The sequence below is a fragment of the Notothenia coriiceps genome, unplaced genomic scaffold (assembly GCF_000735185.1).
Source record: "Notothenia coriiceps isolate Sejong01 unplaced genomic scaffold, NC01 NC01_scaffold00032391, whole genome shotgun sequence".
In the NCBI taxonomy this organism is placed as follows: Eukaryota; Metazoa; Chordata; class Actinopteri; order Perciformes; family Nototheniidae; genus Notothenia; species Notothenia coriiceps.
Genome location: NW_011365092.1, coordinates 322,927 through 337,558, shown reverse-complemented (window position 1 = coordinate 337,558; position 14,632 = coordinate 322,927). Strand labels below are relative to the sequence as shown.

Here is a 14,632-nt window from a genome sequence, read left to right as displayed (position 1 = left end):
ACATTAGATGCAATTGAAATGATCACATTTCATGGCCACATAGCACAATACTGTACTTCTTTCTATCTATTTTCATTGACTATAAGAGATCACTCTACCATGACATTGGCTAGTCCTTGAATGTCAAAGACAAGACTCACGTAATGATTAATTGGGAGATTGTGCAATAATAATGTCTTTCTCTGTTTTTATTGCAGCATAGTAATTAAATGGCCACACCCTATGTGAATATCTTAACTTTCTTTAAATGTTTATTATATTTAGCATGCTGTATATTCATCGATATCCTAAATAATATTAGTATAATTTAAGTTTTATCTGTACTATTCTCTCTGAATACTTATTTACTTTAATTACTCACTATAGCTCCTTGTAGTAATTACAAATGAGACGGAAACTGTAAGCCTTTTAATATGGATCAGTAACCATGCATGGCCACAGTGACTGACAGCCTTACAGATAACCTACTGTACTAAAAGTAATCTAATGAGTGTCTCCTTACAATGATAACCTCATGCTCAGCCTCAGAGTATAAACACACTCAGCTGCTCAGGAGTTGAATATGGTAGACATACATACAGTGTATGAGGCTTGTGGAAAAAGCAAGACATGTTTCATTTTGTATGTTTTAGCTAGGGAAAATGTGATTACAGTGTGGGCCAAATGTGGTTCAGAAAAGTGTTCAGTTATGATCCAAACAAGAGCGGAAATATATCAGTTGGAGTAAAATATGTCATAACATTTGAATGTGCATCTATGTCTCTCCCTCTCTGTTCACCTGTCAGGAAGTCAGATTTCTATCTGTATCTCTCCCTCTCTTTCCTGGCTTTATTATTCGGGATGTAGCAGCTGGTTTGGGGACGCTACGCTCTGCATCTTTAGCGGATTACTGCGAGATGAGAAATACTCCTTTTGATATGGAAATTCAACATCCCCAAGAAACATAACTGCCTCTCTGAAAAGTGTAGCAGGAATAGTGTGTGCACTATGTTAATAGCTTAGGTCAAAAGCTATAGCCACCATGTAAGACAAGCCAAGTATGTCAAAAGATACAAAAAGCTCAAAGTAGTGGTACTATTTAGTGACTCATAAAACATGCTGTCTCTCAACAGTAGTCAACGCAGTTATGTAGCTGACATTTTGCAAGAATGCCTTTTTATTCCAAGAATGATGTCATTAAATATATTTACACAATAAAAACATTACATTAACAAATTACACTTTTGCTTTCTAGGGAGTCCTTTTGCTCCGGGTTAGGAGGATACTAAATTAGACCAAAACAAAAAGTATTCTCTATAAATGGGGGGAAATGGGAGGTGTGTGGCGCAGTGAATTAGTGTGCTGGTGTTCGGATCAGGGGGTCACAGGTTCAAACCCCACTGCAGTCAGCATGTCGTTGTGTCCCTGGGCAAGACACTTCACCCCAAATTGCTCCTGTGGGGATTGTCCACAGTATTGAGTATGTAAGACGCTTTGGGAAAAGCGTCTAACAAGTAACATGTAATGTAAATACAGGCTGGCAAAAAAGTATTTAGTCAGCCACCAATTGTGCAAGTTCTCCCACTTAAAAAGATGAGAGAGGCCTGTCATTTTCATCATAGCTATACCTCAACTATGAGAGACAAAATGAGAAGAAAAAAAATCCAGAAAATCACATTGTCTGATTTTTAAAGAATTTATTTGCAAATTATGGTGGAAAATAAGTATTTAGTCAATAACAAAAGTTCATCTCAATACTTTGTTATATACCCTTTGTTGGCAATGACAGAGGTCAAACGTTTTCTGTAAGTCTTCACAAGGTTTTCACACACTGTTGCTGGTATTTTGGCCCATTCCTCCATGCAGATCTCCTCTAGAGCAGTGATGTTTTGGGGCTGTCGCTGGGCAACACGGACTTTCAACTCCCTCCAAAGATTTTCTATGGGGTTGAGATCTGGAGACTGGCTAGGCCACTCCAGGACCTTGAAATGCTTCTTACGAAGCCACTCCTTCGTTGCCCGGGCGGTGTGTTTGGGATCATTGTCATGCTGAAAGGCCCAGCCACGTTTCATCTTCAATGCCCTTGCTGATGGAAGGAGGTTGTCACTCAAAATCTCACGATACATGGCCCCATTCATTCTTTCCTTCACACGGATCAGTCGTCCTGGTCCCTTTGCAGAAAAACAGCCTCAAAGCATGATGTTTCCACCCCCATGTTTCACAGTAGGTATGGTGTTCTTTGGATGCAACTCAGCATTCTTTCTCCTCCAAACACGTCTAGTTGAGTTTTTACCAAAAAGTTCTATTTTGGTTTCATCTGACCATATGGCATTCTCCAATCCTCTTCTGGATCATCTAAATGCTCTCTAGCAAACTTCAGACGGGCCTGGACATGTACTGGCTTAAGCAGGGGGACACGTCTGGCACTGCAGGATTTGAGTCCCTGGCGGCGTAGTGTGTTACTGATGGTAGCCTTTGTTACTTTGGTCCCAGCTCTCTGCAGGTCATTGACTAGGTCCCCCCGTGTGGTTCTGGGATTTTTGCTCACCGTTCTTGTGATCATTTTGACCCCACGGGGTGAGATCTTGCGTGGAGCCCCAGATCGAGGGAGATTATCAGTGGTCTTGTATGTCTTCCATTTTCTAATAATTGCTCCCATAGTTGATTTCTTCACACCAAGCTGCTTACCTATTGCAGATTCAGTCTTCCTAGCCTGGTGCAGGTCTACAATTTTGTTTCTGGTGTCCTTTGACAGCTCTTTGGTCTTGGCCATAGTGGAGTTTGGAGTGTGACTGTTTGAGGTTGTGGACAGGTGTCTTTTATACTGATAACAAGTTCAAACAGGTTCCATTAATACAGTTAACAAGTGGAGGACAGAGGAGGCTCTTAAAGAAGAAGTTACAGGTCTGTGAGAGCCAGAAATCTTGTTTGTTTGTAGGTGACCAAATACTTATTTTCCACCTTAATTTGCAAATAAATTCTTTAAAAATCAGACAATGTGATTTTCTGGATTTTTTTTTTCTCATTTTGTCTCTCATAGTTGAGGTATACCTACTAGGATGAAAATTACAGGCCTCTCTCATCTTTTTAAGTGGGAGAACTTGCACAATTGGTGGCTGACTAAATACTTTTTTGCCCCACTGTACATTCTTACTGAGAATATTTAGCACGGGACAACCAAGAAACAGAGTAGTTATTCACAGATGTAACGTTCTGTAGCAAGACGCAGGCACTTTACTCGGGTCTTGAGGAGCTGCAGTGTTTATTTTTGGAGCCACTGAAATCTACTCTGTCTATTTACTACCACTTGACAAGTTTACTGTTCATTTCTTCTCTGCTCCGAGCACATCCACAGTATCTGTCTCTGTAGGAGTGTTAGTATGTGTGTGCGTCTATTGAGTTTTGTTTGGAGTTTGGTGAACTTTGACTCTCACTTAAAAGGTATAATGTTCTACAGCAGGGGTGTCCAAACTACGGCCCGTGGGCCAAATGCGGCTTGACGTATACACTTTCTGTTCCCCCTTATTATAATCAATCTGAGGCTTCTGTTTTAAGGAATGAGCTAAACACTTTTTGTAATAAAGTAATTGGAGAGCATCATTTACCTACATTTGATTGATTTTGCTAACTTATAATATACCTCACATTTGTTAACGAACTTCAAATGTGTAGCTCTACAGTATATGATCACACTAACCCCGCTAAATGTGTCTTTCCGTTCTGCGTCTTCCCTCTCCGCCTTAGTGGAAGACATGCGGTCTGACAGTTTTCCCTGCTACTACCAACATTTTAGCAGCGTTTTGCAGGTGGATAGCACCAACAAAAAAAAAGTCCTAAATAAAAAACATTTAAAAGCTTGAATTGCCAATTTATGACATACAGTAGGCTTACACCCTTTAAATATGTATAACACCTTATCTCTTAATACAAAGATAATCATTGTTGCATATTTTATGTACATAAAGACTATACAAGTCTTTTTATTCTTTAACCAGTTGGTGTGTTGCAATAGCAATTGACTTTAACATAACATAATTGTATTTTAATGAGAAACCAAGCAGATTTATTCAAGAGTGGCAGTAATATGTTGCCATACACTGAGATAACCAGATGTTGAATGTTTTATGTTCTGTATGAGCTTCTGGCTGATGGAGCTCCCTCCTGGCACAATCAATGATAACCGCCGCTGGCACCAAGTTGGAGTTACCACACCATGAAACACACACAGGAACACACACTTTCACACGCATAACACACACACAAACGTGCAAAGCTTAACTTTAGCTGTAAGCAACCACAACATGAAACATGTGCACACATCCCTATCAGCCATACTGTACATGCAACACTCTCTGTCACAGGCAATGGAGCGAGGCTGCAGATTAATGTGTACGGTGGTGTGTAATCCTTCTCTGCTCTCACTCTGAAGACTTGGTGATGTTGGGAAGGTGGAGTGAAGGGAAGGATGATGGTCCTGAGTGGAGGACATCATTTGTCACTGGAGGTGCTAAAGCTGGTAATCTGTCGTGAGCTTTCACTTAGGGAAACAACTTTGGCAGCTTCGGTAATATATTTTGACTGAACGTCAGCAGGAATGCGTGAATCACAATAATTTTCTTTCCTCTAACATATTTACTCAATAATTTTGTTGCCGCCAAGTACAATTTATGGCATTATAGATCTGTGGTACAGCTCCTCTCTCCTCTCTAATGGTGACCTGTAATTACTGTGCAAGTGCAATTACAATTGACTTCTATTATAAGCACATTCAGCATCATCTGTAAATGGCAATTGTCATGTAAATGCCTGATTGTCTTAACTGCACCAAGGTTCGAAGGACCATAAATAAAACCTTAATAACACCAGTTGAACTAGTTTGATTATTGCCCTGTGATTTGATTTGTTCATGCATGTGTTCAGTCAGATTTCATTCAGTGGTTTGAAGTTGTGAATATGCCAGAAAGACTGCAGAGTAACTGAAGCAGAACAGTGTTTATGTTCACAAACGGCAGCAAAGCCAGTGGTGATGGGAAAGTAAACTCTTTTGAAGTAAATTCATCACGCTCTCTCCATTTTCCTTCTCTAATGAATAGTTTCCTGTTTGCTTCCCGACAAGCTTGCAAACATTTACGCAGTGATTACATGGAAATAGTCAAATGTTCACATTCGTTTTTTAAATTCTGATTGTCTCTCTAGCAAGGGTTTTGTTGAAAAAGAAATCAAGAGCTGGATGGAACTCGCCTATTTAAGTAGTGGAACGATTAATACATATTTCAGCAAGTTAATTCTTTTTATGTGGCATTCTTTATGTCATTTTGAAAATGTCCTCCCAGTAGTTTAAGGATTCTTGGCTTGCAGAGTTATTTCTTTCAACGATTGATTATACAAAACATAATATTGCGATTCTCAAACGTTTTGATATTTTCTAATATCGCATAAGTTAGCAAAATTAGTCAATGACACATACCGTAACACATATTTCACGTAATAATCCCTCTAATTGTGTTATCAAAGGAACGTTTTACGCTTAAAAAATGAACTTGTCAGTGCTCTCTGCTGGACCAGCTATGTAACAACTCTTTCTATAAATAAAACAAATTCTTCTCGCAGACATATAAGTTGATTACGATAGAGGGATATCTTTGATAAGCAAATATCAGCTGATATATTAGCCTGTGCGATAAAACAGTTTAAATCTTGTTGGTTTTTATGTGTGTTTCTAAGTAAAAAATAAATAATAATTCAGGTGTTCTTTGTGTGAATTTGACACCTGGAGTGTTTTGGCAGTCAGTGGGGGTGTGATACAGATGCTTGCAGTACCAAGCTATTAATAGTTGCCAAGTGGGTATTTGCGTGTGTTGTGCCCGTGTATGTGTTTGACACCGCTCAGCCCTTACCAAAAATGTTTGCTATTTTCTCGAGAGTTTGTCTTTGTTGTACATTCAGGTTTAAGGTTGTGACATTATTCCTTCAGGATAAGCCACACAATTTGATTAAAGTTTTAAAATATCAAAATAGACATTTAAGTTGTTTAATCAGACATGTATTGCGCTGGTCCTCACCTATGTGCATTAGTATCTTTCCCAACAGTGAGATTGAGTTAATAGTAGTAGTAGTAGTAGTAGTTGTTCTTGATGGAATATTAAAACATTACCTGGAGATTGAAAAATAATGTTGATGAATCATCCTAATTTTGAGTCAGCTTGTACACGTATGGACTCCAAAAAACACCTACTCAACTGTCATCTTCTTCCTCCATTTCCTCCCCAATTCACCAAATAGTCCCCTACAACTGAGCTTTTAGCGTAGTAAAATGTAGGCAGGGGAGAGGGAGTTTAAGGGTGTTTAAAGCGCTATTGGCTTATGTAAACACCAATCAATAACCACTAGTCCCTCCAAAGCTCACTGTTTTTAGAGAGGAAAATAAATATGCACGATCAATTAGCATTCTGCTAGCTGTTTCGTTGAATATTTAAGTCGAAAATGCTTTAAGTTCCTTGTGTCCAGATACTGTCCGTCATCTCTTTGTTTTGATGTCAAGACCTAAGTGACATCCAACAGCATGGTGGTGATGGCATACAGCTTGTCGGGGGGGTTAACAGCTATATCCCCCCCAGAATAAAGAACCTGTTGTTCAGAGAAATCACAGCGATCCCTGTCTCTCTGTGCCTCTGTCTGCTCCTCACTTGTTCTTTCATCCTCTCCCTGGTTTCACTGATATCACATTGTTTTCTCGCCCTCCCAACCTCACGCCTGCTTCCCATCACCCACTGTCATTTTTCTCTCCTGTCTGTTTCTCACCCCTCCTTTCTCTGATCTCTCCCTATGTGTCACCCAGGGCTTTTTGTTCCCATTTTCTCCCCTTCTCCCTGATCCACTCCCTCCTGCCTCATTAGCTAAATGTGTCATTGGTGGAGAGCTTGTTGAAGCTGAAAAGGCGTGGTCTTTCTGTCTTTTCAAAGTGTCTCTGTTGAGGCTCCATTCAGACATTTGATTGGTTGGATGTTGTTTGGATTTCCACCTTGTGTTCATGTCTCCTTCTCTTCTTCACTCTACGCCTGCCACACACACTCTTACACACACAACTCAATCAACCCAGTCGGACAGCCAGTGCCGGGCGCAGTTCTGTTCCAGTTTCCAGTAAGCTGATCCTGCTGGCAGAGGCTACTGGGGAGACTTCCTTTTCTGGAGGGACCTGATGCATCGTGTTAATGATCCTCTCTCTCTCTCTCTCCACCCTTCTCTTCCTCCCTCTCTCTTTTTCCCTCACTCTATGAGTCTCTGCTGGAGAGTCTCCTTTCATATCACAACGTCTGAGCTGGGAGCAACCGCAGAAATCTTCCAGCGGGCTGAGTGAGGCGACAGTGTGGATCACGCCCCCCTCTCCTGTGTCAGCCTTACGCTCTTTCACTAACACCATTAACACCATTTCATACTCATTGTCTCTGTCCCTTCTTTCTCTCTTTTCTCACTGTCTCTTTTTGTTGTGCCATTTTCTGGTGCGTCTTTGTCTCTTTCTCTTTTTGTAGAGTGTCTCCAGTCTTCATCCTCAGGTAGGCAGCGCCAAAACCAGCCGGGAAAACACTCCTTCAGTCTACCTCTCCCTCTCTTTAATGTTATATTCCTTCCTTTTATCATACAAATCAACATCCTCCTCCTCCTCCTCATCTTCATCCTCCGCCTCTATCTCTCTACTCTCCTCCTGCCTCCACACCCTGCCTCTAAGCGCGCTGGAGAGAGTCGCCAATTGCGCACGGCAAGTGGGAGTGGACCTCGGCGTGCGTGCCTGCAAGTGTGTGTGTGTGTAAGAGTGAGTGTCTGTCTGTGAACTCGGAGAGGAAGAGAAGAAGAGGAGGAGGGAGTGAGCATCAGCACAGTCTTCCCAGTCTCTACTCTCTTCACGCGCACTCCCACTCTGCATGGAACAATCCTTCCTTCACTGCTTCTAAATGGACATTTCTGTGGCAATGTTTCTCCAGTGAAGACAACAGCTGCTTGCCGCTCCCCTCCACAAGCTCCTACATGCTGGATTTAAAAAACAAAGTGAGGAGAGGAACAGGGGGAGATCTCTGAACATGAGTGAGGAAGCTAAGGAGAAAGCGGGCAGTGGAAAAGCAGCCCATCGCAAGAAGAAAGGCAAAAAGGTAGGAGAGAGAAAGAGCTGTGTTTGTCTTAGGGCGCTTGGTTTTGCTCAGTTGTTGCTCAGGGTCAACAAAATATGTTTTTGTTTTTTTTGTAGGGGAAGTAAGAGGTTGTCGGGTGATGTGTGAATAATGGGTGAGGTTGATGAGCCCATGACAAAGTGACTCTTTGGTGATGTTGTTGATGGTTTTTATTTAAAGTACAGCCTGTACACCTGGTTGTTTTCCTCTTAATAGTACTCTCAAGTTATTTAAAACCTGTTCAATCTTCCTTAAGCTCGCATGTGGCTCTCAAATGGGGAAGACATTTTTGTCTCGCCTCACCTGGAATGCTACAAAAGCCCATTGAAAAGCTGTCTGTCAATCACAAGTCACCATTTATTATTACAATCCCGACGCTGCGACTGGTCGGTCTGGTTCTTTTGCTCAAGGTGATTGGCTAAGGGAGCAGCGGTATGTAAAGTGCAAAGAGAGTGTGTATAATGGGAGGCAAGGGGATGTCCTCGGGGGTTAGGGTGGGGGCAGGTGGATGCACGCACCACGCAGGCATCAGTAGTACTGTCAAACGCCTCCACAGCTGTGTGTTTGTGTGTGTGTGTGTGTGTGTGTGTGTGTGTGTGTGTGTGTGTGTGTGTGTGTGTGTGTGTGTGTGTGTGTGTGTGTGTGTGTGTGTGTGTGTGTGTGTGTGTGTGTGTATCAGGTACATGTATTTTACGTATGCATGTCTTGTTGTTTTCCTCAGGAGTTGTCATTATGGCTCTTAAATTGAAGCGTTTGAAGCCACCGAAACATGTTTTGACTCATGAAGTGGAATGTGTGTGTGTAAGGTGTGTGTACTTATATGTGATTTTCAGTTTGTGGTTTACAGTTAAACACCTTCAGCGTGTCTGTGGGATTAGCATTATGGAGCGAGTCTCTGGCCCTTGCCTCCCCTGCTGTTGTGTCAGCGAGGCTCGTCTATGATAAATGTGTTTTGTGCTGGAAGCCACTGATCATACCCAAACAATGTGACAAAATACACCCGCTCACACACACAGGCAAAGGGTATTTTCCAGATCATTTGAGCTCGGATTGGGCTGAAGCTACTCGAGGTGGCCCTGGAGATCAGGGATTAACTGGACAGGGAAAGACCAAAGCAGAGAATGAAGGCACAGTTACAGCAGACAGCCACTATAGCTTTTACACAGCTGAGTGAATCTGTTATTTAGTTTCCCATTAAATAATGTATAGCTGTTGATGTGTGCCAACCTCAGTGGTGAAGCTTTCAGTCTGGTTCTGTAATGGCAGCGAGAGACAAGATGTTCCAACTATTGACTTCAACAATGACATTTGGATATAAAAGACTGTCACACAGTGAGTGGGCAGAGGGGCTATTTAAAATCACTTACAAGACCAAATTGATTTAATATAACAGTCCAATAATAAAAAAAATACAAATGGTTATATTACTTAGGAGAAAATATATATTTCAGATGAATTATATATGTGCAAGGTGGTCGATTCTTTGAAGTTACCAAACTAAATATTTTAAAAAGAGCCAATATCATAGCAATTTCTGCTCATAAGCCTTAAAAATAAAGTAAAAGGAGTTTTTTTTTATCAGATAGTGTTCAATGGCCAAGTTATCAAGCAACAAATATAGCACAGTTTTAGTACAAACTTACATACAAATATACATCCAAAGAGTTGCACAAAATAGGTATAAATGCAAAAGCCAACTATTATGATCATTGATTCATCATTAGTAGTAATTTTGTATGCAAAAATGCTGCTTACAGCATCTCATAAAAGTAGATTTCCTGCTTTTATCTGTTTTATTTCATATAAAAGTAAAACTAAATGTAATAAACCAATCAATTAATCTAAAAAGCAACCAGCACATTAATTAATAATCTAAATAATCATTACTCGCTGTCTTAAGAACATTTGTGGACTGGAAAATGTACAGTAGTGCAGAGTGCAAAGGGTGCTGCTAATATATGGAATGAGTAATGTAACAGGTTGCTTTATGATGTGGGTGGATATGAAAGTATATACAGTGTGCTTAGACCTATCTCTGGTTAAATTGAGATTGAACTATAAATCTTGGTATCTGCTTAAGAAATCCAGTAGTTAAGCCCTTCTTCATTACACAGAGGCAATGAATTATGAATAATATTTTTAAACGGAATGCTAAACATCAGTTTGGAACATCCCAATATTATGAAGACTCAATTATTCTCAACATCATCTCCATATCCCGACGGATTAAGTTAAAAGAGATTGGCTTCAATTCACCAACAGGATTATGACTGAGACCAAAAGTTCTCCGTTGATGTATTTCCCCAACAAGCCCCGACCCCTTATCTCTCGCTCACAAGCTCCAGATTGCAGCCATAAAACTGAAGAACAGTGTAACGAAACGCTGCATATTAATGCTTTCATACATAATGTTGTTTGCTTGTTGTATGCAAAATGTGCGTCCATGTGTGTCTGTGCTTCACCCAGTGCGCATGTGTGGACAAGATAACTATGCCAGATGTGTAAATGATTGTAGCCATGGCAACTAGTTCCTGCTCTGAGCGATAGATGTCGAGGGTGAGAAAGAGAGGGGGGTGGCAGGGATGGAGGAGGTGGATCTGGTGAACTTGGTGGCCACAGAACAGAAATATATTTTTCATGAGGCAGCTGCTGTGATGGGGGAAGCTCAAGGATAGAATCAAACATCTTCTGACTGAAGGTCTCAGACTTATCGCGATTATAGCGAGGGTCGTAAATCAACACCATGTCGGGTTTGCCTTTTTGTGGGTGTTTGGGCTTATCTCTGTGTGTGTGTGTGTGTGTGTGTGTGTGTGTGTGTGTGTGTGTGTGTGTGTGTGTGTGTGTGTGTGTGTCTAAGTCTAGCTTGTATATTTGAGTGTCTAATAGTGAGTTTGTGTAGCACTTAGATGTTTTCCCCAAATGCTCTATGATCTCTGAGAGGCTTAATGATAAGAATGTGATGTAGTGATAGAGATAATGAGGATTACATAACACGCAGACACACAAACACAAACAAACACACATTCACGGTATTAAGAGGAATTCAGTTGCATATATTCCCACCACACAGAAGCTGCTGTTGGGTCAAGAAAAACCCTTTTTCTCGTGTGTGTGTGTGGGTTATTGTGTGCATGAATTAGACTAGGTTCTAGTGAAGTTCAATATAGGACATTTTTCCTGCATTTATGAGACAGAAATAAGGGTGAAATTGTGCCTACAAGATAATAAAAAAAGACCAAAGGGCACTATATATAGAAGTATTTCATTTCCACAATCCTAATAACTAAGCTCCACAAAATGCAACTGCTTGAAGGAAAGGAGAAAATTGCTTTTATTAGAAGCACAATAAAAATACATAATATCTACCCTGACTTGCATAACTCTCTTATTTGATTATATTCAGGCCTATACCCAATAAAGAGCAGATAGTCTAAAGCAGTGGGTTGTGAATGGTTGGGGATCTGGTGTGAGCTTTTCAAATGATGAGTCATCTAAACTTAAATGATGGACAGAGAAAGTAGTGCTAAGGATAACTTTACATGTTCCCAACATCAACAGCTTTTCTAATAAAGTCCTAAGCAAAGTAAACAAACCATTATATAAGAGATGCTTACTGTACTCACCAATTCTTTTGAAACGCTAACGTTTTTCTTGGCTTTTACTGTATTTTCCCAAAATAAGCTGCCCTCAGCTGTAATGCGTGTTGTGCTGTATGTTTACACTTCAGATGATTGTGTAAGGAAAGGCAGTGTGGGCTGTCAGAAAAACTTAAGCAGAGCTGTTTTTGTCAAAAGCACTGAAGGAGGAAGACTGCTGAGGAATAGGGTATCACTGAAACACTGAAATTCTGTCACAGAAAGCCATATTTCTCCACAGTATATTCTGCTGCCACTCGTCAGAGTATATTTCACACTTTCAAACAGCTAAAAGCTTCCCTGAGAGGTCATTCACCTGTTGATTTATATTCTTAGATAACTCAAACCAAAGCTTTAATAAGAGGTGTTCACCAATCTCGTAACTATAACATGTTTTATAGTAGATTTTCAGCAGCAAAAATGAACACGAGAAAATGAACAGGATGGATGACTTAAGCTTATTTTCGAAATCCTTCCACTTTTTCTGGACTGAATACATGTCTCTTTTGTGTTGCCTCTGCTGTCTCGTTCATAATGAGACAGCAGACCAGGGCAGCTCTGCTCTTTGTCTCGGATGGAAAAACCCTGCCAGAAACGGAGAGCCCTGCGTCTGGAGGACTGGTGAAATAAGCTGTTCTGTGACAGTGCCTTCAAAGAGAAATGGCACATCACAACCCCCTAGATAACAGCGAGTGGTGAATGTGCTGATGGAGGATGAGAAATATGTGTGTGTGTGTGTGTGTGCATGGGTGCGTGGAGAGAGACTGAGAGAGAGGGAGAGAAAGAAGACAAAGTGCTGCTTTTGTTTTTCAGATTAGGCTAATGGACTTGGCACAGATTAAATCCTTAAGAGGTGTAGGTAATGCTTCATGGGCTGTTTGGGAAAGAGTGAGTGGAGAGAGGGAAATACAGTAAATACGGCTTAGTGCTAAAGAGAGCTGACATACTTAGTTGATCATCAAAAAAACTATTTGTAACATTTCAATACCAAATAATTTAAAGGGACCCTCTTATGGTTTTCCATTCCCTGTAGTGTGTTATTGAGGGTTTTAGTGCATGTAAATGGTCTGCAAAGGCTACAATCCCAAAGTTCCCTCCAGAGGGGGTTTCTCTCCCACACACTCCCCCCTGCCCAAATCACCTCCATTGGACTACTTTGTTGACATCACTATGCAACACTTGCGCTTCTATTGGCTATCGCTCCAACACATTGTACGTGATAGGCTTAGGGGCGGGACATCTCTAAACGGTTGACTCATCACAACAGAGCCGGCCAGCTAACCAATCAGAGCAGACTGGACTCTGGTTTCAGACAGAGGGTGAAAAGAGGTGCTGCAGCACAGGCAGTATGAGCAAGATAAAGACCTTTTTGAACACTAAAGCATTGAACATGTGGAGGCACAAAGTACAACATTACTAAGCATAATAGGGCCCCTTTAAAGCAAAAATGACAAAGATCCCCCAGTTTCAGCTTCCCCAATGTAAGGATTGGCTGTTTTTCTCTTTAGAAATGATTACATATTTGTATAAACTGGATATATTTGGGTTTTAGACTGTTGGTTGGACAGAAAAACACATTTCAAGATGTCACCTTCACCTGTTGGAAACAGTGGTGTACATTTTGTAATATCTTCTATTGCGTAAGAAAATATTCAGCATTTAAAATAATCATTAGTTCCAGAACAAGCACTTAATTAACTCTCGCCATGACATACGGTATGTGTCACTAACCCAATATTATTACAAGAACAACAAATTGTTAAATGTCTAAATGACTCATGAAAAAGCTTTTAAATGTCATAAATGTCAAACTTATACCTCACCTGTTTTGGGAATGATTCCAAGCTTGTTGGCAACCTTTTGCAAAACCATAAAACGAGAAATCTTTTGAACCTAAATATTGATATTGATACCAGGCCAGAAAAATCTCTAACCTGTGGTTCCCCATCACATCACCTCACATTCCTTGTTTCTGAGTTATCCTAGGGGCAGCATATAAATGTGATGCCTTATGTAAAGCTGTACAAATGCACATGTACTGCATCAGAGTGAGGAGGTGTAAGTAAGTGCACATGTGTGGTCCTTTGGCAGCTCTATAAATGTATGCATGCATGTGTGTGTACTGCCGGTTCTGTGTGGATATGCGGTCGGGGAGGTAGGCGTGTCAGCGTCCGGGCACAGCTGCACTCCCCGGGGTGAGGTCAGAGGGATCGGCCTGTCAGAGCTCCATCACTCTCAGATGAACCATCTCTTTTCACTGAGAGATGGAGGGAGAAAGGGATGAGGTGAAAAAGAAGACGGATAGTCAGGAGGGATATGGATGGTCAAGAAGGAGGTGAAATGGAGAGAGTTGAGAAGTGCAAGTGAGGTGTGAGCTGGGGAGTGACAGAGGAGTAGATGGAAGGAAAGGGGAGAAGGAGGTGTGAAGGATGAGTGTTTTCTTCTATCACCCTGCAACCCCGGAGACCTCCCAATGGCTGTAGGGGAGGTTTGTGTTATGCTTCATCAGGACTGCTTGTCAGATGGTCAAAGAGCTTCAGAAAACCCCTCCATACATCAGTGGTTCAGATGGGAGTATATGACAAAGTCAGTAGAGTTTGAACTTCTCCTTTAAGCTTTCTTGTTCCCAGTTACCATGATTTATCTCACTTATTGTGTCTATATGACATGCAAGTAGGGATGTCCCGATCACCTTTTTTTGCTCCCGATCCGATTTTGACAATCTGCCGATACCGATTTTTCCTGATCCGATCTTTATGCAATGCATTAAGAGAAATAAAGTTAACAGATAACGGCTGGTCATCCAACGCGATGAATTCAGCTATCTTGGCTGTTATTGTTTTGGCCTTTTCACTG

At 41.1% G+C, this 14,632-nt stretch overlaps 2 protein-coding genes across 2 annotated transcripts in view; one reads left to right on the top strand and one right to left on the bottom strand.

The window, feature by feature from the left end:
• taf6l (TAF6-like RNA polymerase II, p300/CBP-associated factor (PCAF)-associated factor) overlaps window positions 1-14,632 on the bottom strand; it is a 358,002-nt gene that overhangs the window by 29,832 nt on the left and 313,538 nt on the right.
• Window positions 7,155-14,632, top strand: part of ank3b (ankyrin 3b) — a 139,556-nt gene continuing 132,078 nt past the window's right edge. Inside the window, exon 1 of the mRNA XM_010788977.1 lies at window positions 7,155-8,123. Coding sequence (XP_010787279.1) covers window positions 8,055-8,123 — 69 coding nt within the window. The 5' untranslated portion in view covers window positions 7,155-8,054. The remainder of the gene's footprint in view (window positions 8,124-14,632) is intronic.